The sequence below is a fragment of the Lolium rigidum genome, chromosome 7 (genome assembly GCF_022539505.1).
Source record: "Lolium rigidum isolate FL_2022 chromosome 7, APGP_CSIRO_Lrig_0.1, whole genome shotgun sequence".
Taxonomy (NCBI): domain Eukaryota; kingdom Viridiplantae; phylum Streptophyta; class Magnoliopsida; order Poales; family Poaceae; genus Lolium; species Lolium rigidum.
The window spans coordinates 361,275,069-361,300,267 of NC_061514.1; the positions used below are offsets into that span (position 1 = coordinate 361,275,069).

General features: G+C 41.7%; 1 protein-coding gene across 1 annotated transcript; it reads right to left on the bottom strand.

Annotated features, from left to right (window-relative positions):
• Positions 1 to 4,099: 4,099 nt before the first annotated feature.
• Positions 4,100 to 25,199, bottom strand: LOC124677694 (tryptophan decarboxylase 2-like). Its single transcript, XM_047213657.1, has 12 exons — positions 25,089 to 25,199; positions 9,462 to 9,534; positions 9,128 to 9,358; positions 8,024 to 8,187; positions 7,682 to 7,822; positions 6,955 to 7,014; positions 6,269 to 6,433; positions 6,089 to 6,145; positions 5,385 to 5,449; positions 4,599 to 4,722; positions 4,313 to 4,450; positions 4,100 to 4,222 (listed from the first exon to the last, which is right to left on the bottom strand). Exons 1-12 carry the CDS (start codon positions 25,197 to 25,199, stop codon positions 4,100 to 4,102), a joined length of 1,452 nt encoding a protein of 483 aa, XP_047069613.1.

Below are 25,199 nucleotides of genomic sequence, written 5' to 3' on the forward strand. Positions count from 1 at the left end.
CCCTGCAAAAATCCAAAAACAATGCCAAAGGTCAACAAAGGAAAACCGGACGGACAAAAGGAGACTCGACTCGCCCCTTCAGACCAAGTCGACCCTCGGGGACTGGGGGCGACTAGACTACGAGTTCAGAGACACTCACCGCGTGTGCTTCACCAAGCGCCGTGTGGAGCTCAGCGAAGGTCAAGGTAGAAGGCGGCGGATGGCGCGACTCGGCCGCCTCTCCCGCCTGCGTCACCGCCTCAGTCGACGGCGCCTCGCCCGCCCGCGTGTCGGCGTCATTGGGCGGGGCTCGGTCCTCGGCAGCCTTGGACCGACGCTCCTTCAGTGGCTCCGAGAGGCCGCCCTTCTCGACGACGTTATCCTCGACCTCGGGCGCCTTCTGCCCCTCGGTCGACCCGACGACCGCCGACCCCTTCTCCACCATGGGTGGAACGACGTCCGGTCCCGTTGCTGCACTCGCCATACCCCCGTGAGCCATGCTGGGTAGAGGAAATACTTTGGCGGTGGGCTCGGCGTGGCTGGCGCCCACCTTCTCAGCTTGGCTCGCGGTGGCGGGCTCTTCCGGAGCCGACCCCGCACCCCCAAGGTCGGACGGCGCCGCTTTCTTCTCTGCGGCTTTCTTCTTCGCCTCAGCCGCCCTCGTGGCCGCCACCCCAGCCGCGGGCGGCTTCACCAAGGTCTTCTTCTTGGACCTACGAGGAGACAAGGTGAATCGACGCCTAATCCAGCCGCAAGGAGAACAAGTTCGACAAAGAGCACCTACCTCACCGTGGGGATCGCCTTTACGCCCGGACCGGCCCGAGCTCCCGCGTCAATCGCGTCCTTCAAGGGACGCTGAAGCCTCATGGACCCTTCCAGGAGAGTGGGGCGCAGTCGCTTCGATAGCGGCTCGGCCCCTTCCTTGGAGGGCTCCGCCCTGCCCTCCAGGCGAGAGGTCGCCTCCTCTTCAGCCGCGCCCTGGGACGAGGACTCGGTACCCCTCTTCGTCCCGCGCGGGAGTCTGATGAAGTCCCGCGCCTCGGAATCCGACTCGGTGCGCTCCTCTTCTTCGTCGACCTCTTCCTCCTCGCCCTCAGTCATCTCCGGTGGCTCCTTCCCGGCGAGAGGGGGGAGGTGGTCAGCAATCTTCTGCCAGCGCTATAATCGAATCGAAGGAACAAGTCAGAAAGGAAGAAACCCGGCCAAGCTGTGCGGAGTCGCCATACGAAGCATTACCTGAGGCGCCGGGGTATCTTCGGAGTAGGGCTGCAAGCCGTCCTCGAAGGAGGTAAAGGTGGCAGTGGTGATCTTGGCAAGCGCCTTCCGGTACTCGCCTTCGTCCCACTCGGTCGCCGTCGACCGGGTGCGGTCGTTCTGCCCTCGGTACTCCCACATGGGGTGAGCTCGGCACCGCAGGGGGATCAGCCGCCGGCCAAGCCAACAGTTGTACATATCGACCGCCGTCAGGCCGCTATCCTTTAGCGCCTGGATCGCTTGGCGCATCTCCTTCACCACCTCCTCCTGCTCGCGCGGCAGCGACCGGACATTGAGGCGCCGCGGGACGCTTGGCTCGGGGCTGTACTGGGGAATGCAGACCTCGCCGGGGGGAGTGTACTCCTTGGCATAAAACCAGAAGCGGCGCCACAGCGACTGCGCCTTCTTGGGGAGCGCCATGTCAATGAAGCTTTCCCCGGACTTCACCTGGAAGGTGATCCCGCCGTTCGGGATGAGCGCTTCGCTGTTCTTGCCGGCCCGAGTCGCCCGCCCGTGGAAGATGGACACCCACAGCGGGAAGTAGGGCGGACAGCCCAAGTAGCATTCGCCCAACGCCAAGAACAGAGAAATTTGTTGGACGCTGTGCGGCCCGAGGTCGGAGATCTTGATGCTGTAGAAGGCTAGCAACTGCCGGAGGAAGTCGGAAGTGGGGAGAGCGAACCCGCGATCGAGGAAGCTCGAGAAGATCACGAACTCCCCAGGCCGTGGGAAGGGTTCCACCTCGTCCGCCGGCGGAACTCGCCACCGCTCTCGATTGAACTCCGGGATGACCCCGGAGGCGACGTACGGGAGGAGAGACTCCCGCGTGACCTTCGACTTGCCCCAGCCTTTCGTCGCCATGGATGCGTGTGAAGCTTGGAATGAAGATGAGATGGGGAGAAGATGGGAGAAGAATGCGGAGGAGTGGTGAACCCTAATCCCAGGGGCAGCCCTTTATACCGTCCGCACTCGCCCAGATTAAGGATGAAATCTGTTCGTTAATCCGTCCCGGAATCGCCGCCCCGCAATCGACGGTCAAGATCTGCGCCGTCTCCGGCTGAATGGCCGTTAAACTAGCCGTTAGCGGTCACGTCAGGCCCAACGGTCAACAACATGCAAACGGGTCATGCCTCGGTCAACGTGAAATCTAGCCGTTGGCCTCTCCACGTGTCTCTGTGGTGAATGCGCGCCGACTGGTAAACGGCGACTGGCTAATGCCGACTGTCATACGCCGATTGTCATACGCCGACTGACTGACCAAGTTTTGGCGACTGGAGACTGGCACCGAACTCGCAACTTTATCTTTGGGAGCCCGGAGGCGATTCACCTTGATCCATGACTGCGCCTCTCCAAGACTTGCTCCAGAACCGCACTTCATCACCACCGCGCTCGGGGACTACTGATGGGGATATGCCCATAGGGGGTGGGTCGCCAGTCCCACTCGCCGTGAAGACGGAGGCCCAGGCGGACTGCCAGTCGCCCAAGCGACTGGGCTCTAAGGCGACTGGGCCGTGATCCCAAGGAGGAGATCCGCGCGAATGGATAAGAAGATTGCTTGCAAGGGGGTTAACGAATCCCGGATTAGTAGCAACTGATATGATTCGGAGTTATCTCCATGTAACCCTAGATCGGGGGTGTCTATATAAACCCCCGAGCTTAAACCCTAGAGGACACCTGATTCGAGATTTAATCTCCCCTTGGAAGCTCACGGCGTAGCCGCCGACTGAGCCCCCCCATTGTAATTCTCCACTGAGCAATAAAGATCTAGCAGGACGTAGGCCTTTTACTCTCCGGAGGGGCTGAACCTGGGTAAAACCCTTGCGTCTCTTGCACCTCGACCCGTAGATGGCGATGTTCCCTTCCCCTCGCATCAACGAAGTGCTACCCCCTGTAGCATCTGCCGTGGCCACATCCACGACAACCCTCGCAGCCGCGAGTTCCTCCATGGCCTCCGCGAGCTCCGCGTGGAGGTGGGACATAGTCGTTGACGACTCCGTCGCGTCCGCCGCTGGCTCAGCCAATACTTGCGCAACCTCCGCCGCAGCCTTGTCCGCCTCTAGTTGGTCGGCCTAGCGGCCGTACATGGCCGTCTACTCCCCCACGATCGCCTCCGCCGCGTGGATGGCGAGGAGGTCCGAATCATCCGGGTAGACGCGAAGGGCTATCTCAACAACTTGGCCACGGATGCTTTCTATGGTATTGAGGTGTGGCCTTCTCACCCGCCGGTGTCGCCGTATATATGCACGACGGGGCGGGAAAAACGCCGATCACGCGCACGTGCAAGCTGCTTTCCACGCTCGAAACGGCAGCAAAAAGGCGCCACTCTACTAGCTGCGTAGGAACCACCGGTCCCGTGCAGGAAGTGGTAATCGTTGGCGGAAGGTCTTGACATGATGTTAAACCACCATTACCGACTTTGACGATGTTAGGGAAAAAATTACGTTGACCTGCTGAGCATACCTGACACAAACGGACGCGGAGGATACAACCTATTTGATATCCACGAGCCGACGCAAACAGACACGCCTGGTCACTTTTGACGTCTGTTTTGCGTCGGTCTATTGGAGATGCCCTAAGTTTGGTCTATTGGAGATGCCCTAAAGCGAGTTCCTGAGCAGACCGTCAAGAGGGGCTGGACGGTAGCCCCATTTACTTTTCACAAGGTCAAATTACTATTTCGTACAGTTTTGAACCAATATATGGAGTTAATATTATTTTAACTGTCATGGCCGATGAAGCCGGTAATCACTGTTATTATGACTTCATCAGGACATTTCAAAAATACATGTATCAGCAGGTGTAAAAGCTTATCGGGATAATAGGCCTGAATGGTGGAGCTTAATCAATGAGCACCTGCATTTATAATCTACAAACTTTCAAAGAGCTTGCTGGCCTCATCTTGCAAAAGCTTCCATGCGGCATCCACATGTCGCTCCTCGGTCAGCGGTGCTCCAACTGCAAATCTCAAGACAAATTTGCCAGAAAGAACCTGTTGAAGAAGAAAGTGCCACAAAATCAGTGGATATTTATGCTTCATGAATACATATCGAGATCATCAAAGCATCTGCTAATAACCAACCGTATGTGATATGAAGATCTTTCCACTTGAGTTAGAGGTCTCCATTAGGCTGTAGTTAAGGTTACGTCCATTGTCATCCTCAAAAGTTGGGGGCAGAAGGCGGAAACAAACAAGGGAAAAGTTCCTTGGAGTTACTACCTAAATTAGTGAAGTAAATAAGAACTCTGTAAAATAGAGGTTTCCAAAAGAAGGAGAAAACATGATGTTCTTTCGGACTACTGCTAACCGAGAGTTTCATAGTATCATTAAATAAATGTATAATTAATTGGTTTCTTTTCTCTGTTACCTCAAATCTTGAATCAGATAATACAAGTTGTTCAAAATGTTTAGCCAACTGTATGTGCTTTCTGATATAGCTCTGCAGGTTATCCACGCCGTAAAGCCTCAATACCATCCATAGCTTCAGTGATCTAAAAGAAAAGTTTCACTTGGTAAAGAGAAATCAATGCAATTGCCATAGAAGGAACTGCCGCATATAGCCTGAACAACAGTGCGACGAGTCATACTGCCAAAGTGACTGCACTTGGAAAGCTGGATGTTAACACATTGATATATGGTGCTGAGCAACACTAAAATTGTAAGATTCTTTTTCTATAATATCCATATGGATTCATATTCTTTCAAAAATGTGTATGGCCTCAAAATTGATCCGGCAATTGCAAGCAAAGTAAATGTAGCAAAAAAAAAAGCTACAATTTGGTCTCTAATAGGAACGGTGATATTGAAAAATGGGCAGGCCCGCCTAACAGAAACTGTTCAGATTTCTTTGTGGCACACCGTGCAGCCATCCAATACCACATGGGATAGGTGCAATCTTTCGTTGCTTGGTGATTTTTTTTAATCATTTGACTACATCGTTATTACCACTGGTGATTTATTTTGCAATACAGAAAGCTTATTGCATACACTTCATCTTAGAAAAATATTAAGTCCACGAAGAAAAACTATATAGACTTTATTGAAATATTAATCTGATGTTGCATTCCTTGTCAAATTTTTAAGTACTAAACTGTATGTAAGAGATAAACAGTACACTTAATAAAGAGTCATGAAATTGCCAAGAGGAATTCACCTAAAACGACGGCCAAGTGGAATTTGCCAATCCTTGAAATCAACAACAGAATTTGCTTGGGAGGCCTGAAAATGTAAAACATTTATAGAATCACCAATCAAAAATTAGTTTTACAAAAAATTCACAGTAATGATTTTTACATGTATTTTTTATTAATTAGATAGCAGGCATGAGGACCTTGTCATCATTCTTTCAATATAACCCTTTTGTTCTCTTGAAAATATATACTTCAGTTTGTCCAATCAATTGATTAAAACTGCGGGAATATTTATGTATCACATTACTACAAATAAGGTAATTGTTGAGAATTTCAACGAAATTCAACAATTACTCAGGAGATATTTCCTACAATGGTACAACCTGCCGAGAGCCCAGTAATTGGTCAGATTTTACTCTTTTCTCTTGTGTCATTTCAAAAAGTTGGCAAGTACAATTTCTAACAACATAAAGTTGTAAATAAAATAAAAAATAGCTCAAACTAGCATATTCCCATTAGGAAAAAAGCTCCCAGTAGCTAATAGGATTTCTGGTCCTGGCGATAACCAGATGGTATAACAAGTTTGGAAAATGGGGAACCATATAAAATAACATGCATTCGCAATCCAGAGAAGCTCAACCTTTGAAAAGGTAGATTAATCCGCTACAATGAACAATGATGAAAATATCCCAAGAGAAAAATAGACAAGGGAAGTATATATCGTAACCTTATTCTTAAGATACTCTGGAGTTGTAGATAATGCTTCTATGAGATAACTCCTGTCCTGTTTTTATACGCGTGGTGTCAGTACATAATATCGATGCAATATGCGTAGGAAAAACAAGTAGAGCAAGATTTCAGATGTGGAAACATGGTATTCCAATTGGAACATCATCACATGACTTACCTTAACCCATAACAAGGAACAATCGAAGTTTGTGAGAAACCATTTGTGTGCATTCATATTGAATGAATCAGCTTCTTCTACCCCATCAAGGTGATGTCGGTACTCTGGGCATATACAAGCACTTCCAGCATATGCAGCATCAATGTGGAACCACATGCCATGGGCCTAAAAAAACAGAAGCATGTACATTCATCAGTATATTTGAATTCCTATATTATAATTTGCACAAGTCATATACAAAATAAGATAGTGAATAACAATGGGAATGTAGAACCAACAATCCAAAAAGCATGTTGCAAAAAAGACCGCAGAGATAGGAACTGGTTCCCACTGGTCAACTGATCAAAACCTACTTTTTGCTCAACTAAAATTTCGATTACGTAGGACTTAAATACGGAACATAAACTAAATTCAGTTCTATAAAAAGGATTGCTCTTCAAAATTATGGCCCATTTAAAATATCTGGGGACCGCTGTTAACTGATCAGTTACCTATCAAGGTGCAGACTTGTTCCTCAAAAGTGGACATAATAACTAGGTTTTCAACTAGCAGCAACAGATCAGTGTTCTATGCATAGCTGGCAGAAATTCAAAATTCTATAAAATTTTAAATACATAGAAAGATTCATTACTTCATTATACTAATTTTGATATTTACTAATTATCACACCCAACGAGCCCAAACACCTGTGCTATCTTTCCTAGTTTATGCAAGGGGTCCACGGCCGATGAAGATGTTGTGCCTACCTGAAACAAATAAGAAATTCCTTTAGAAAATAACATGGAGCAAAAATATAAGTGTACTAATGAGCAGATGAAAAGCTAGGCATAACTATTAAATATAAGAGAATGTCATTCAAGTAATTACTTTTTGTAACATTCATCGCATTATTGTTTAACTATATGTTGATTGCCCAAAATTTTCCATCAGAGTTAGGGCTTTTGGTTCTACTGGTTGGAGCATGAAAATTAATATGGTTTTACCACTCCTCCACTCGAAAAGAACCACAACAGGAGATGAGCAACTGATCGGGATCATTGAACAGGTAGTGGCCCAATATGGCGGCAGCTTAAAGCAGCTCTATGGAGGCTTCGGCAATGATGAAGACCCTCATGCTCGCAAGTCAAGATCATGATATCGATCACCTGCAGCAGGCCAATAATCTTGCCCTCCTGTGACGAGTTTTATACATAAATGTAGCTGCCGTAGTTTTGCACAGAGACAGTTGGACGTCAGACTAGTATCATGATCTTAAACTTTCAGGAACATTTTTTCTTAACATCAGTAATATTAACTCAAATAATTATTTAATAAAGTATAGTAAATCATGTCGAGACTTCAATGTTGAAATTCACACAAGTTTTCATTAACTCAAGAAGTTTGCATACAAAGAAATCACAGCTTATTGCTTACTGTTGCACAGATGAAGAATGGTATCAACCCAGATGACAAGTCAATGGAAATGGCTTCGCTAACTGTTTCAGGTGCAACAGCATAACTATTACTACAGTCAGCCTTCACAACTCTGAAGTTCTCTGGAAAAATTCCTGCAATCTATAAACAGAAGAATTTTAGGTCAGGTCAAAACAGATTTTAAAAAAGTACAAGAATAAAATGCACATTATCTAACTACTTCATTGCCATTCTTTGAATAACTTCAAATCCAAAGAACGGACAAAGACAGGTAATTTATTCATTATAAAAGATAACTAGAAATAATTCAAGTGAGACATGAGTTGGATTATATAAGCATACCTGGCATGCCTTTTGCAGAGCAGAATGTGTCTGGTCAGATGCATAAACTACTAGTTTCTCAAGGGATTGTTTCCCCTGCTTTTTTAAAATTCTATCTCGTGCAGCCAATAGTACAACAAGGACTGCTTCACTGGCGGTACCTTGGATTACTCCTCCACCAAGCGCTGTAAAGGGGGACGCAGTAGAGAAACTCAGAAGGGTGACTTTAGCTAAGGATATGCACGTACTATATCAAAAGATAGCACCTCTATGTACCATTCTACTAAAGCAGAATCCATAAAGTAAATGTGTCGGATCAAGGATAGTCCAAATCATAGTCTGTATCATAGGATCCTATCAAACTATTTTGATTACGATCCACATAGGATAATAATCGGGTCGTAGCATATAATTCTAGTACCGTAGCTCAGACCATACGATCTCTAGAGCCATGATTTTTCAGGTCAGATCCTATCATGATGATAAGATCCACGAACATGAAAACAATCCTAAATAATCTAGATAATGTTGTACAACATGGCTACACGGTTATGTGATTGCTAATGGTACAGCTTGATAACTATTACAGACGTTCAACAATGTAGATTGTCCTAGGGTGCATACCATCAGCTGTTCGAAATTATGTCTGTGTGAAAAAGCATGTAATTGACTGTGAAAATAATGTCTCTGGATTTTTCTTTCATGTTTTTCATAACATATTTTTATAGCAAATATGATTGAAAATTGTAGTTAGTGTCTTCATTGGAGAATGCAGTAAAGTAAGAAATGATCACTTTTTTTTGGAGTAGCTTGAAAAAGTTGTTCAGGATTCTATGTAGTAGCGTTAAACTAGACCAAACAATCAGTATGTCAAGGAAGAAGGAAACAAGAAACGTTACCTTAATAAATAAATAATGGAAATGCACGAGAAAAAAAAATTATTGAATAACCAAGTATGGGAAGTTCCACATAGTGTTTGTTAATCAGAAACTTCTCGTTCATATCATAACTAGAGATGCAAATTAAATGAGGTGCTAGATATAAAGAACAAAATCAAAATTATATGTTGTGATCAATAAATAGTTTATGGATCAATCAAACTAAAAAATATGATTGCAGCCTTACCAGATGACAGAAACTGGCTTGGAAGCTTAAGCATTTTTGCAAACCAGTCTAAGACTATGACCTCTAGCTCGGTTGCAGCAGGAGAGGTTATCCAACTGAAGCCAACGATGTTAAAGGCGGCACTAAGCATCTCCCCCAGGAATCCAGCAGTGCTACTATTTGAGGGATAGTAAGCAAAATAATTCGGACTTTGCCAGTGAGTTACTCCCGGTACTATCTTCTGTCGTATATCTAGGCATCAGAAGAATTTGCTGATTAAGCATAGCTCAAGGATTGTGCAATTGGTAAACATGAATTCCAATGTCACTTCAAAGTGCACTGGAAGGAAGATCACCATCAAAAAGGGCATCCAAAGTATCAGGTCGGTTTGGAGCTGAATCAGGAAGAAGTTCCTTCAGATATCCTGGCTGCAATGAAATCACCCGGTCAATGGATACAGATGCACAAATCTTAGTTGAGTGCCAAATATAGTATTAACACAATCCATCTTCTGTAGACAAAGAGTAGTATGTTCGACTGTTTTCTTAGTTCTTCAATGACAACATCACCACTTCACAAGATGACGGATGCATAGTTTTGTGACCCTTAAAATAAAGAGAGAAAGAATAGGATGTTCTAAGTCCTTATACACCGTGGCAAGCTCAGGATGCTTGTGTGCTGTTACATGTAGGTTGTTGGCGATATATGGCCCGTCTCAAGTGTCAGGCGTCGCGGTCGGATGGCGATGTGGCCGCAGCATTGACCGAGGCACCATGTTGCAGCGGTGGTTTGGACAAGCATGTCACAGCATCCTCCGGTGGCCTTTACGTATGCGGCAACGAGGGGATCTAAGGTGGTGGAGCACAAGGCGAAGGAGGCCTTTACAGATGCAGTACCAAGAGGATGTAAGGTAATGATGTGACCGCTCACATGAACACCTTAGAGTGCCCTCTTCTTTGATGAAGATGGGCGAGGCAGCCGGGACGTTCTCGTCGGTCTCCGGCAGCGGTGCGGGTGGCGTGATCATCAGAGACCATCATGGCAGATTCAGGGCTGAGGCCTGACATTTTTTTTTCCTTATTTTGCCGATGCTGAAGGAGCTGAATTGCTTGCTTCCCGGAGGGCTCTTGTTCTCGCGAAGGAGATGCAGGTCTGTACCCGGAAATGGGTGGAAGCGAAACTTCTGAAGGAAGAAGTGGACAGGTCAGCGAATGGACAGTTCTGTAACACCCTAGAGAGAAACCAGAGAGATTGAGTGAAAATGGATGTCTTTATTGATAGAATCTGTTGGGTATTTATAGGGGCCCAACAGGTGCTTTACATTGTCAGTTACAACATTTGCGTCCCTTTGCAAGGATGGGACGACGGTTCCATATACACAGCGTTTGGACAACGCTAAAGTTCTAACTGCTAGGTAGTTATCCTAATGGAAATCCTAACTGCCTAATTAGCTTAATTATGACGCTAATTTATTCCTAACACTCCCCTTGGACAAACGATGTCTTCGAAATCTTCTATGTTCGAAATTCTCCATAGTGTTTCTTGAAAACTTTATCTTGATGGACATTGATCTTGAAAACTTGATCTTGTACAATATATGTCCTGCAAAATCCTGTGGGAAAAATATAAAGATAATATAGGAATCCGATATACCGTTGGTATAATAATTATATCATTAAAACCTATATGAGAAATCCGTTGGAGAACTCACAAGGAAAAAGTACAATATATTATTATCGGATGATAAATACTAAGTTTAGTTCTGGGAGATTTCTCCCCCTGAACTTTGCAAATTTCTAAGTCGTCTCATACTAATGCCATGAATGCATTTTTGAAATGCGGCTGCTGGTAAAGACTTAGTGAACAAATCTGCAAGATTGTCACATGATTTTATTTGCAAAATATCAATTTCTCCATTTTTCTGTAATTCATGAGGAAAAACAGTTTTGGAGCAATATATTTTGTGATATTACTTTTAATATATCCCATATGCATTTGAGCAACACATGCAGCATTATCTTCATAGATAATTGTTGGTGATTCTAATGAACCTATACTGCATGAGGTCTGGATATGGTTAATCACTTCTGCGAAGCCATACACACTCACGCGAAGCTTCATATAATGCAATTATTTCAGAGTGGTTAGTGGAAGTTGCTACTAGAGTCTGTTTAGTTGACTTCCATGATATAGCAGTTCCACCATATAAAAATACAAATCCAGTTTGTGATCTAGCATTATGGGGATCAGAAAGATAGCCGGCATCGAGTATAGCCAGTCAAAGTCATATCTTGATTCTTCTTATAGAATAAACCAAGATCTTTGGTACCTTGTAAATATCTGAAGATATTCTTCACTCCAGCCCAATGGCGTTTTGTTGGAGCTGCACTATGTCTAGCCAATAAATTTACTGCGAAGGCAATATCTGGCCTAGTACAATTAGCAAGGTACATTAGTGCTCCTATTGCGCTAAGGTATGGAAACTCGGGTCCCAATACATCTTCGTTATCATCCCTAGGTCTAAAAGGATCCTTTTCCATATCAAGAGATCTAACGACCATGGGTGTTTTGGATGGATATGATTTATCCATATTGAATTTTTCCAAAACTTTCTGAATATATGCGGGCTGATAAACGAGTATTCCTGAGGGAAGATGCTCAAGTTGTAAACCTAAGCAGAATTTGGTTTTTCCCAAATCCTTCATCTCAAACTCCGTCATTAAATGATTGCGTGCTACAGATATATCCGTCGCGTTACCAATGATGTTGAGGTCATCAACATAAGCGAGATGATGCAAAATCCTTTTGAGGATTTCTTAATGAAAACGCATGGGCAATCATCATTATTTGAGTATCCTTTCTGAAGAAGGAACTCACTAAGCCGGTTATACCACATTTTACCCGATCGCTTTAAGCCATAGAGTGACTTTTGTAATTTTACACAATACATGTTGCGATTTATATTTGGATTAGGGATTTTAAGTCCATCAGGGACTTTCATATAAATATCCGCATCGAGTGACCCATATAGATATGCGGTCACTACGTCCATTAACTGCATTGATAAATTCATTTGTACCGCCAATGATATTAAGTATCGAAACGTAATTCCACTCATTACAGGAGAATATGTATCGTCGTAGTCGATACCGGGTCTCTGCGTAAACCCTTGTGCTACTAGTCTCGCTTTATATCTCACCACCTCATTATTTTCGTTCCTTTTTCGAACGAAAACCCATTTAGCTCCCACAGGGAAGACTTTTTGAGGAGTAGGTATTACTTTAGAGAATACCTCTCTTTTATTAAGCGAGCGCAATTCTGCCTCAATTGCCTCCTTCCATTTAGGCCAATCCGAGCGCTTCAGGCACTCTTTCATAGATTTTGGCTCTGGATCCAGTTGAAGGGTTTTAGCAATTTTAGAGGAGAAATATGTGTCGACAATTGTAGTCTTTCTATTATATGATTCTCCCGAATCGATATAGTTTATGGAAATTTCAGTAGTTTCTTCAGGCACCGTGTGATTTCCCATAACAACGGAGTCTGGTTGTTTCGATGTCCCAGCAATAGAATTTGTGTGCACATTTATGCTAGGTTCTTGATGTTGAACATCATCTTGGTGTCTATCAACTTCAGGTTGATTTGCATTTACTGTCATAGATTTTCTTTGTTTCCGCGGTGGCTTTGGAGAAGCCTTTTCCCTAGAGACCAGATTTCTCCCCCTTTTATTTGCAATTGGGAGTTGAGTAGTTTTATTTGGTACCTCTACTCGTTCTGGTGCATTGACTGCAGGGATATATGATTTAGTGACACCTTTGTGATCAGTAAATGCGTCTGGCAAGTTATTTGCAAAGTGTTGCAAATCTATTATTCTCTGAACTTCAGATTCAGATTCTTTAGTACGTGGATCTAGGGATTGGATGCCTGTTACATTCCAATCTATTTCCTGGCATTCTTTGTGGTTTGTTTCTCCCCCTAATGCCGGGAAATGATCCTCATCAAAAATTGAATCAGCGTACCGGGCTGTAAACAGGTCCCCTGTTAGGGGTTCTAAATATTTTATAATTGATGGAGATTTATATCCCACATAGATTCCAATTTTTCTATGGGGGCCCATGGAGGTACGCTGCGGTGGTGATATCGGTACGTATACAGCGCAACCGAATTTTCGCAGGTGGGAAATACTTGGCTGATTGCCTCGTACTATTTGAAATGGGGAAGTTTCATGATATGCAGTTGGTCTGACTTGTATCGGATCCGCGGCGTGTAAAACCGCATGTCCCCAACAAGAGGTTGGTAAATTGCAATTCTGCAACAATGGTCTAACAATTAATTTTACTCTTTTGATTAAAGATTCAGCCAATCCATTCTGAGTATGAACATAAGGTACATAATGTTCTAGATGAATGCCTAAGGCCATACAATAATCATTGAATGCGCGTGAACTGAATTCAGCCGCATTATCCATTCTTATTGTTTTAATCCTGTGTTCAGGATGATTTGCTCTTAATTTGATAATTTGAGATATTAATTTGGCAAAGGCATGGTTACGTGTTGATAATAAACACACATGTGACCATCTAGTAGATGCATCAATGAGCACCATAAAGTACCTAAATGGTCCAGATAAAGGTTGTATTGGACCACATATATCTCCTTGAATTCTTTCAAGAAAATTAAGTGACTCATTTTTAACTTTGAGGTAGGATGGCCTAATAATTAATTTCCCGGTAGCACATGCGGTGCATACAAAATCTGATGACTTGGGAAATCTTTTAATTGGTAAATTATGACCAATAGAATTTCTTATAATTTTTCTCATCATACCTATTCCAGGATGACCAAGGCGATCATGCCAAGTCTTGAATTTATCAAGATTTTGAAAAATTATTTTGTACGCAACAAAAGGTACATGTTTGATGTATGTAAAGTATAATCCGGATGAAAATGAAGGGAATTTTTCAAGAGTTTGTTCCTCATATCCGTCGCTTTTTGTTAAAAGCAAATATTCTTTCTTATCCATCTTAACAGTTTTAAGATGGAAATCATTTGATCGGATATCTTTGAAACTTATAAGGGTACGCGTTGATTCAGGATACAAGAGTGCATTCTGAATTACAATAGTAGTACCCATAGGGAGTGTGAATGTAGCTCTTCCTGAACCAATTATTGCTTTGTTACTCCCGGTTATAGTCATAACATCTTCCTTTCTCTTAGTAAGAGTTTGGAAGTATTTTGTTTCCCTTAAAATTGTGTTAGTAGTAGCACTATCCACTAAACATAATTCTTCTTCCATCGGATTTTTCCCGTAAATTTCTAAAAATAGAAAGAGAATATTTTAGAATAAATTTATTTTATTCATATATTCATCAAATTACATACATAGTATTTATATTAGAAATTCAAAATAAATACATTACAATATTATGTCTGATTCACATAATACAATACATGTAGTCTGAAAGACTTTATTCTACTTGTTGTTATACAATATATAACACATCGTAGTATTTGAATAGTAAGTGACATCAATTGTTTAGGAGATCAATTGAGGTCTCCAAAAACATCTTGGGTGTAGTCCACAAGCATGTCTTCATCGAGGATGATGTTGTCCTTTGGCTTGAATTCTTCAATAGCACTTTGAGAAGGACTAGCTTGAGGGTTGTCTTCAATGGCATTGAAGTGAGCTTCAGCCTTATTTCCATGAACTTGCTTCCCTTTTCCTCCATACTTCATGTATAGGTCCACTAGGTGCTTGGGAATACGACATTTGTTTGTACGATGATTCGCACATCCACACCTTTGACAAACTTGAGAGTTGTTATTTTGATCATTCTTCTTGAAATGACCTTTCCCCTTAAATTGACCATTGGTCCTTTGACCATTATTCTTCCACTTTCCCTTGAGTTTTCGGAAGTTCCTCTTACGGTTTCTGAATTTATTAGTAAAATGAGCATTAGCATGTGCTTCAGGGATCGGCATGGCACCCGTTGGGCGAGCATTGTGATTTTTCATGAGAAGTTCATCATGCTTCTCGGCCTGAAGTAATGTGTATATAAGCTCAGAATACTTCGTGTATTTGTGTTGACGATATTGCTTGTTGCAATATCCTCATCGAGGATGGAAAGTGCATAAGGTTTTCTCGATCAAATCTTCATCCGAAACTTGCTTGTTGCAAAATCTCAGTTTGGAGTTAACTTTATGCACGGCAGAATTATATGCCGCAACGGACTTAAAGTCCCGGAACCTTATGAGAGACCATTCTCTCTCGGCTTCCGGCAACATAACCGCTCTTTGTTGGTCATATCTCTCCTTGAGGGAGTTCCATAAAGCTAGTGGATCCTCCTCCATCAAATATTCATTTTTTAAATCGGGATGGAGGTGGTGCCTTATGAAATGTAATGCCGCATACTTTGCCACTTGGGGTATTTCTGGAGCATTTTTGGGGGGTGTGATTATCACGGGACCAAGGCCACGACCATTTAAATTTATTTTCATATCCATGGCCCATGATAGATAGTTACTTCCATCAAGTTGTAGTTCTTGAAATTCTTTTTTACTGATGTCACCCATTTTTCCTGCATGTATGATCATGCATTTAATTAATTTTACTTGATAGTAAAATTTATTTTGGTAAGCAACAAATTTGTTCTAGAGGAACAATTTGAACGCGGATGAATTTAGAGCGTGGGATAAAATTGCTGTACCAAATAACATGTTATAATATGCTAGAGGCAAATATATTAATAACATGACACATTACATACTTGTGACTTCTAATAGACATGAGGTCTAGAAATATGTATTTAAATCACAATACACTGTTAAACTAAACAAAGAACAAACCAATGGTTCTAAACTGAGATTAACAGCTAACAGTACGTAAGTAAATTAGCACTTCTAATTCACGGAGAGGAAAATGGCAACGTGGCTGCCTAAGACTTTTCTTTGGCCCACGGCTTGGACATGCGGTCAAAAGGGGAATAGGAAAGAGTCCTGGAAATAAAATCCTGTCGGCTCCTCCCGTGACCCACGATGCGGAGATGCCGCTGTCCTTCTTCTACTGCGATAATAAGCAGATTATCCACAATTATTGTGAGGTCTACATTTTGTCAAAATTGACATTATGACTACCTTCAACGTGCTCTCCCATATATTTAAATCAAATCATAATATAAGGTACTAAGATCAAAGGCATCTACTGATTTTGGTCAGATTATGCTTCTTAGTACTGTGAGATGTACTCCATGAAAATGGTGATTATCTACAACGTGTTATGATAGATAATTTGGGGTCCACACTAAAACTCAAGGATTCACTTGAGTTCAGCAATTTTGCAAATTTTATTACGACATAACCATGATGATTTTAATTTACATACAAGTAAATTTACAAATCCTTGGTTCTCATTCATGTAGGACAAAATGACCGTCAAAGAATTTGAAGAGCTTGCGCTCGACGGAAATAATTATCCTACATGGGCTATGGATGTTAAAATTAGTCTTTCATCCCGTGGAATTGCAGCTGCACTCATACCACCTGAGGAACCCCTTCTGCAGGGAGTTGCACAATTAACTGAGCCACAAAAATATGGTGCTTTATACATTATAAGAAACCATATTCACCCAGATTTGAAATCTGAATATTTAATGGAGGAATCTCCAAGCAATATGTGGCAAGCACTCAAAACTAGATATGAACAGCAAAGGGCAGTTATACTACCTGAAGCTAGTCATGAGTGGACCCAGTTAAGACTCCAGGATTTCAAATCTGTCGGAGCTTATAACCATGAGGTTCATAAGATTTGTTCGAAGTTACGGTTTTGCGAGAAGGAACCTTCAGAAGAGGAGAAGATAGAAAAGACTCTATCAACTATGCTCCCAGCTGATAGGATCCTACAGCAACAATATCGTGCAAGGAATTACCAAGTTTATTCTGAACTTATACATGTTCTCCTCCAGGCAGAAAAACATGATGAACTTCTTTTAAAGAATAGTCATCAACGCCCGGTTGGGGCTGCCCCTCTACCTGAGGTACATGCAAATTTTCAGAAAAACAATAAGTTCAATGGCTCTTTCAAAGGTCGTAAAAGAACTTTAAGGGTAATTACAACCGCAACCGCAACAACAAGAACAAGCCACATAATTCAGACAAGGGAAAGGGCATTGCAAAGAACAAGTTTGATAAAACTAATCTTTGCCAGAAATGTGGATGCTACAAGCATGTCACCAAAAAATGCCGCACCCCAAAACATCCGGTAAACCTCTACCCGCAATCCATGGGACGTAACAGACCTGCCCAAGGAGCAAGATATGAAGCACACTTCAATCTTCAACCCGAAAACAACATGGAAGTTGGATGTTCGCGAGATGTTCAAAGAGCACCAAGCAACACCAAGGAATTACATGTACCACGGGACTCCATGGACAAGGAGAATATGATGATCGAATACGCCTCCAACGACGTGTTCGGAGACTTTGACTAGTCAATCAACTCCATTATATAGAATATTTGTTTACATCCATTTGATTGTTGTAATAAGAACATAGTATTATTGTTGTTGTTGTCACCCTATATTGTAAAGCACAATATAAATATTGTATCAGCACTTTGATATCAATAAAGTTGTATATATTCTATATATCCAATAAGTCTTTTCATTGATGAAAATTCTACATTTCAATATATAGATTTCTACGGGAGTCAATCCAAATGGAGGAGGAAATGTGCCTTGTGGATAGTGGTACCACAAACTCTATACTTAGGGAAATAAAGTATTTCCAAACTCTTACAAAGATGAATGGAGATATCTTAACAATCGCTGGACGCGATGCGGTAATTGTTGGCACAGGGCGCGCCATATTTACCCTCCCTATGGGTACACAAATTATAATTGAGGATGCTTTATTGTATCCCGATTCAACTCGTACCCTCATAGGATATAGAGATATCCGTAAAAATGGTTTTCACATTGAAACCCATGAAGACAACAAGGAGGAGTATCTCCTCTTTACCAAAGATAACGGATATGGCAAACAAATATTTGAGAAAATTCCCTCTTTATCATCAGGATTGTACTACACATACATAAAACCCGTAGCACACGTTGCGTACAAGGTAATTTTTCAGAATGTCAATGCATTCCAAACTTGGCATGATCGCCTTGGTCATCCCGGTATCGGGATGATGCGGAAAATTATCGGCAATTCCAATGGTCATGACTTAAATGAAGCCAAATTCCCACAATCTTCAGATTTTGTGTGCACTGCATGTGCTACCGGGAAACTCATTTTACGACCCTCTTATCTTAAAATTCAAGCGGAACCACTCCAATTCCTTGAACGAATTCAAGGTGATATTTGTGGTCCGATCCAACCATTATCTGGACCTTTTAGGTATTTCATGGTTCTAATTGATGCATCTACACGATGGTCTCATGTGTGTCTATTATCCACACGAAACCATGCATTTGCCAAAATAATGAGACAAATTATTAAATTACAAGCTCATTATCCTGAGAATCGAATTAAATCAATTCGAATGGACAACGCTGCTGAATTTTCTTCGCGTGCCTTCAATGATTATTGCATGGCACTAGGAATTGAGGTTCAACACTCGGTCCCATACGTCCACACACAAAATGGATTGGCTGAATCCCTAATTAAGAGAATTAAGCTCATTGCACGACCATTATTAATGAATTGCAAATTACCAACTTCATGTTGGGGTCACGCAGTTTTACACGCTGCTGACTTAATTCAATTGCGACCAACTGCATATCACAACACTTCCCTCTCGCAATTAGTACGTGGAAATCTACCAAATATTTCCCATCTGCGTAAATTTGGATGCGCCACATATGTGCCCATCTCACCACCGCAGCGTACATCCATGGGCCCACATCGGAAACTGGGGATCTATGTGGGGTACAAATCACCGTCAATAATCAAGTACCTTGAATCCCTCACAGGGGATTTATTCACAGCCCGTCACGCTGATTGCATCTTCAATGAGGACCATTTCCCGGCATTAGGGGGAGATATCAAGTACCAAAAAGAATGCCCGGAAATCGATTGGAATGCCCAAGGCATTTCCTCCTCTGATCCACGTACTCAAGAAACTGAACTTCAAGTTCGGAAAATAATTGATTTGCAACACATTGCAAATAACCTCGCTGCATTCATTTACTGACTATAAAGGTCTTACAAAATCCTATAATCCTGCCAGAAATGCGCCCGAAAGAGTGGAGGTACCAACAAAAACCACTCAACTCCCTGTTCAAAGGAAGAGGGGGAGAAGTACGGCCACCGAACATGATTCAGCTTCTCGCAAGCAACAAAGGAAACAGAGGAAGAAACCCTCCGAACCGGTAAATGTAAATCAACCTAGCGTTGATAATCATCAAATGGGTAATGAACACCCAGTGGAAGAACGATCTCCACAACCCAGCTCAGTTGTGCACTCAATGACTGGGACATCGGAAAACCCTGACTCAATCGTATTGGGAAATCTCGACCAGTCAACAAGGGTAAATGAAATTTCCACAAACTATATAGATTCTGGAGAATCTTACAATCGTAAGTCTACAATTGTCGACATATATTTCTCAACTACAGTTGCAAACAACCTTCTAAATGATCATGATCCAAAGACCATGGCAGAGTGTGAGAAACGCTCCGACTGGCCTAAATGGAAGGATGCAATCCAAGTTGAATTAGCCTCGCTCAATAAAAGAAAGGTATTCTCTGAAGCAATACCTACACCTCCCAGAGTTTTCCCTGTGGGATTCAAATGGGTTTTCGTCCGTAAGAGGAACGAGAACAATGAGGTGGTGAGATATAAAGCAAGGCTTGTAGCCCAAGGTTTCACGCAGAGACCAGGCATTGATTTCAATGAAACATATTCTCCAGTAATGAGTGGTATTACTTTCCGATATCTTATTTCAATGGCAGTACAAAATCGTCTATCTATGCAGTTGATGGACGTGGTGACCGCTTACCTTTACGGCTCACTTGATTCGGACATATACATGAAAGTTCCTGATGGAGTTCCAGTCCCGAATCCAAATGCAAAACGCAACGTATATTGTGTAAAACTAAATAAGTCTTTGTATGGCTTAAAACTGTCGGGACGCATGTGGTACAACCGACTTAGTGAGTTCCTTTTAAAAAGGGGATACTCCAATAATGATGATTGTCCATGTGTTTTCATCAAAAAGTCCGAGACCGGATTTTGCATTATTTCGGTGTATGTCGATGATTTAAACATCATTGGTAACACACAAGATATTGATGAAGCACGCAATCACCTAAAGACGGAATTTGAAATGAAGGATTTGGGTAAAACCAAATTTTGCTTGGGATTACAACTCGAGCACCTTCCCTCGGGTATTTTGGTTCACCAAACCGCCTATATCCAGAAAATATTGGAGAAATTCAATATGGACAAATCCTATCCATCCAAAACTCCCATGGTTGTTCGATCCCTAGACGTAGAGAAAGATCAATTTAGACCAAGGGATGAAGGAGAAGATATATTGGGATCAGAAGTCCCATATCTCAGTGCTGTTGGAGCGCTCATGTATCTCGCAAATTGCACCAGGCCTGACATTGCATTTGCAGTAAATTTACTAGCTAGACATAGCGCAGCTCCCACCAAACGCCATTGGACGGGAGTCAAGAATATCTTTCGATATCTCCAAGGCACAAAGGATCTTGGCCTATTCTTTCAATTTCAGAAAAATCTGGACATTGAGATGATTGGGTATACCGATGCTGGCTACTTATCCGACCCCCATAATGCCAGATCACAAACCGGTTTTGTCTTCCTACATGGTGGGACAGCCATCTCATGGAAGTCTTCTAAACAGACCCTAGTGGCTACATCCACCAATCATTCTGAAATAATCGCATTATATGAAGCATCACGTGAATGTGTGTGGCTTCGCAGAATGATAAACCACATACAACAATCATGTGGTAAAGGTTCTATCGAATCTCCAACCATTATCTACGAAGATAATGCTGCTTGTGTTGCTCAGATGCAAACGGGTTACATAAAGAGCAATATCACTAAACATATTGCACCTAAATTGTTTTATCCTCATGAACTACAAAAGAGTGGGGATATAAACATCTTGCAAGTTAAATCATGCGATAATCTCGCTGACCTATTCACAAAGTCTCTACCAGCCTCAACATTTGAAAAATATGTTCGTGGAATTGGCATGCGATGACTTCGTGATTTGCAAGGATCAGGGGGAGTATCTCTCTGAATTATAACCCATTCAAACATCATATTACACTCTTTTTCCCTTTATGAGTTTACTCTCATGGTTCTCATCAAGGTTTTTAATGAGGTAATATCAACACAAGAATATATGTCATGTATCCTATTTTCCCCACCGGGGTTTTAATGGATGTATACAAAACATATTAATTGTCATCTAAACTTAACAGTGAGTTTTATCCTTTTAAGGTTTTCTCGTATAAGTTATCAAAGAGACAATGATCATTATATGTTGTATCATTTCTCCTTATTTTTCCCACCGGGTTTTAAAGGAGTTTTCACAACATATCAAATACTATTCTCCTCATATTTTTCCCACAGGGTTTTTGGGGGAGTTATTCAAGAAAACATATGCTTGTGATCAAGACCAATATTTTCAAGACTATACAAGGAATAAAGACATACGAGAAGCAGCTTTGTACAAGGGGGAGTGTTAAGATTAAACAGACGCCTCTACAGAACCGATTTAAAGCAAACCGTCATTAGCAACTGTCATTAGTTTAGGCATGTGTTAATTATGTCCAAAGCGTCGTACGGACGCCTGTGTCCGTACGGACGCCTTCTCGTATGCCAAGAGGCATCTCTTTGTAACAGGCGCCTGTACAAGGCGTCCCAAACTCCTGTATAAATAGGGCTTTGCCCACAAGCAATAGATCACAAGTTTTACTCTCTAATCTGAGTTCTAACACGTTATCGTGCTGATAACGTAGAGAGAAACCAGAGAGATTGAGTGAAAATGGATGTCTTTATTGATAGAATCTGTTGGGTATTTATAGGGGCCCAACAGGTGCTTTACATTGTCAGTTACAACATTTGCGTCCCTTTGCAAGGATGGGACGACGGTTCCATATACACAGCGTTTGGACAACGCTAAAGTTCTAACTGCTAGGTAGTTATCCTAATGGAAATCCTAACTGCCTAATTAGCTTAATTATGACGCTAATTTATTCCTAACACACCCGACGTACCGGGAGGTGCTATATGCCGACCGGGTCGGCGTGAACGGGAGGTGCTATACACCACCCTGGTCGGTGCGGACCAGGCACCGCACCCCCCAGGGTGCCTGTTGGGCCGGCCCAGTGACGTTTGTTTTCTTTTTTTCTGTTTTTCTCCTTTTCTGCTGTTTCATTTCTTTTCTTTTTTAAAAATTTAAAATGCTAATGTGAAATTTTTTCGGAAAAACAAAATATTCCAAAATTTGTATATTTTCGAAAATTTGAAAGCATTATTTTCTATTTTTTTTATATGAACAATTTTTGGATTTGAACAATTTTCGATATGAACAAATTTTAAATTTGAACAAAATTTACATTTGAACATTTTTTAAATTTGAACAAATTTTAATTTTGAACATTTTAAAACTTTAAACAATTTTTGAATTTGAACGGTTTTTATATTTGAACGGTTTTCAAATTTGAACGGTTTTTAGATTTGAACGTTTTCAAATTTGAACATTTTTTTCAATTTGAACATTTTTAAAAAATTAAAGTTTTCGAATCTAAAAAAATATAAACAAAACCGAAAATAGAAAAAAGAAAAGAAAACAGAAAAAGAAACCGGAAAAGCAAAAAGGAAAAGCAAAAACGAACTTCACAGGCTAAACAGACCCAAATGGGCCTGGCCCATACCCGACTAGGGGGTGTGCGGTGGCCGGTAGCCACCGACCTGGTCGGTGTATAGGTTTTGCCGGCGTGAACGGGGTGCCGCACACCCCTCCGACCCGGCGGCTATTAATTGGGCCGCGGCCCATCAGGTAACGTTTTTTCTGTTTTCTTTTTTTTCTTTTTTCTGTTTACTATTCTGTTTTAAAAACCTAACGTTTTTCTGTTTCTAAAATTTGTTCAAAATTTTCTATATAAAGATCTTGTGAATATACGATTCTACTTTTAAAAAATTCAAAACACGTTCAAAATTCAAAATTGTTTGAAATTCGAAAATCATAAATAAATCAAAATCTGTTCAAAAATTCAGAAATTATTCAAAATCCGAAATAATTCAAATTTCGAAAATTCGTTCAAAATCCAACTTTGTTCAAATTTTGAAATTCGCTCAAAACTAAAAATTTGTTCAAATTTCAAAATTCGTTCAAAACTCAAAATTTGTTCGAACATCAAATTTTGTTCAAATTTTAAAATTGTTCAAATTTCAAAATTTGTTCAACTTTCGAATATGATTTTTTTTTCAAACTTGAACATTTTTAAAATTTGAAAATTTTCGAAAATTATTTTTGAACAGAAAAATCAAACGATAAAAAAATAAACACAGAAAAAGAAAACAAAAAGGAAAAAGAAAACCGAAAAGCAAAACCAACAGCTGGAAAAAACGTAAAAACCGCAGCAAACGGAAAAAAACAACGTGCTATATGGGCCTGGCCCATCCTCAGGTCGGTGTATAGGATTTGCCGACGTACCCCGTGTACCGAACTGGAGATATGGGCTTCTATACATGGGCTTGGCCCAGCTGATCGGGCATTGGAGCAGAAATGATAAAGGCAGGAGAATGCAGCATGAGAGGGCATCGAACAAGTCTGGATACTGGAACAGAACCAACTCTGCTCGCTCCTCTTTCTCTCTCCTCTTTCTCTCTTGTTCTCTCTGTTTTCTGAATTCAGGCAAATCGATCAAGCCTCACGACGGCAACCATACCATCAAGGTGGCAGTGTGACAAGTTGGTGAATGAGATCAAGCTTCTTCTGATGAATTTCCACGAACCCTCGGTGCGAGCGGTGCGACGATCTGCTAATGTTGTTGCACATATTTTAGCAAAGAAAAGCTGCGGGAATAAAAGTTGTAATAAGTAGCTGGGTGTTCCGTTGATCTGCATTGTAGACCTGTTGGATCTGGATTCTGGACATGTCCACGATGTGAATATAAGGGCAGCGTTTAATCTGAAAACAATGAGTACCTTCTTCTTTGATGTATATTTTGTGCCATTTGTTCCTGGTCAATTTAATTTGATTTGTATCTAGTGATGATGACTATTTAGCATGGTACTCACCCCAACAGGTCCAGTAATTAGAAGCGCATATTTGTAATCATTAGCAAGTCCAGTTTGCTTGTTCGCGTTACCTCTATCATCCATGCTGGACTGTGTCTTTGTTTTTGAGAAAACACAAGCTGCCCTTTATTTTCTTGTGTCGTTGTGTTGGCTGATGGAAGGGAGTAACCGAGCAGAGTTTAAGATGCAGGGGAGTTGACAATTGTGCAACTTTTTTTCCATCGGAGCTTGTTTGATTCGAAAGAATTGTGTAGGATTTTTGTAACATTGAAAACTTAAGATTTTTTCTTATAAAAGTCGTTTGATTCAAAGGATTACAATCCTTACGAATTCTTTCAAAACATTCCTTTGCACTAGTTTTGAGGAAAAATTCCATCCACTCTACAATTCTTTTGTTTATCCCGTGCAATCAAACACTACTTCATCCAAAATCCCAACAGTTTCCTAATCTAATCCTGCGATTCTCCTATTCTTCGTTTTGAGAATCCTGGCCCTCAGTGGGAGAGTTATGTGTACCAGAGAGTAATTTACAGAACACATGGATTAAACTTTTTTTTTACACAAAACACCTGGATTAAACTAGTGGATGGGTGAGTCGGCGCGCCAAGTCATATTATATAGGCGATATATAATGTTGCAGAAACAGCATGTGAGCAAGTTTGTATTGCAGGATTTGCAGAAGAGTCAAGAGTGATCGTGCCTGGACTTGGCTGAGGACGGGAAATGCCTCGATGGATTTGTAGTAGTCGGCGATGAAATCCACCATCCGGTGCCCGCACTCCCGCAGCTGCTCCGCGTCCATCGGCCGCAT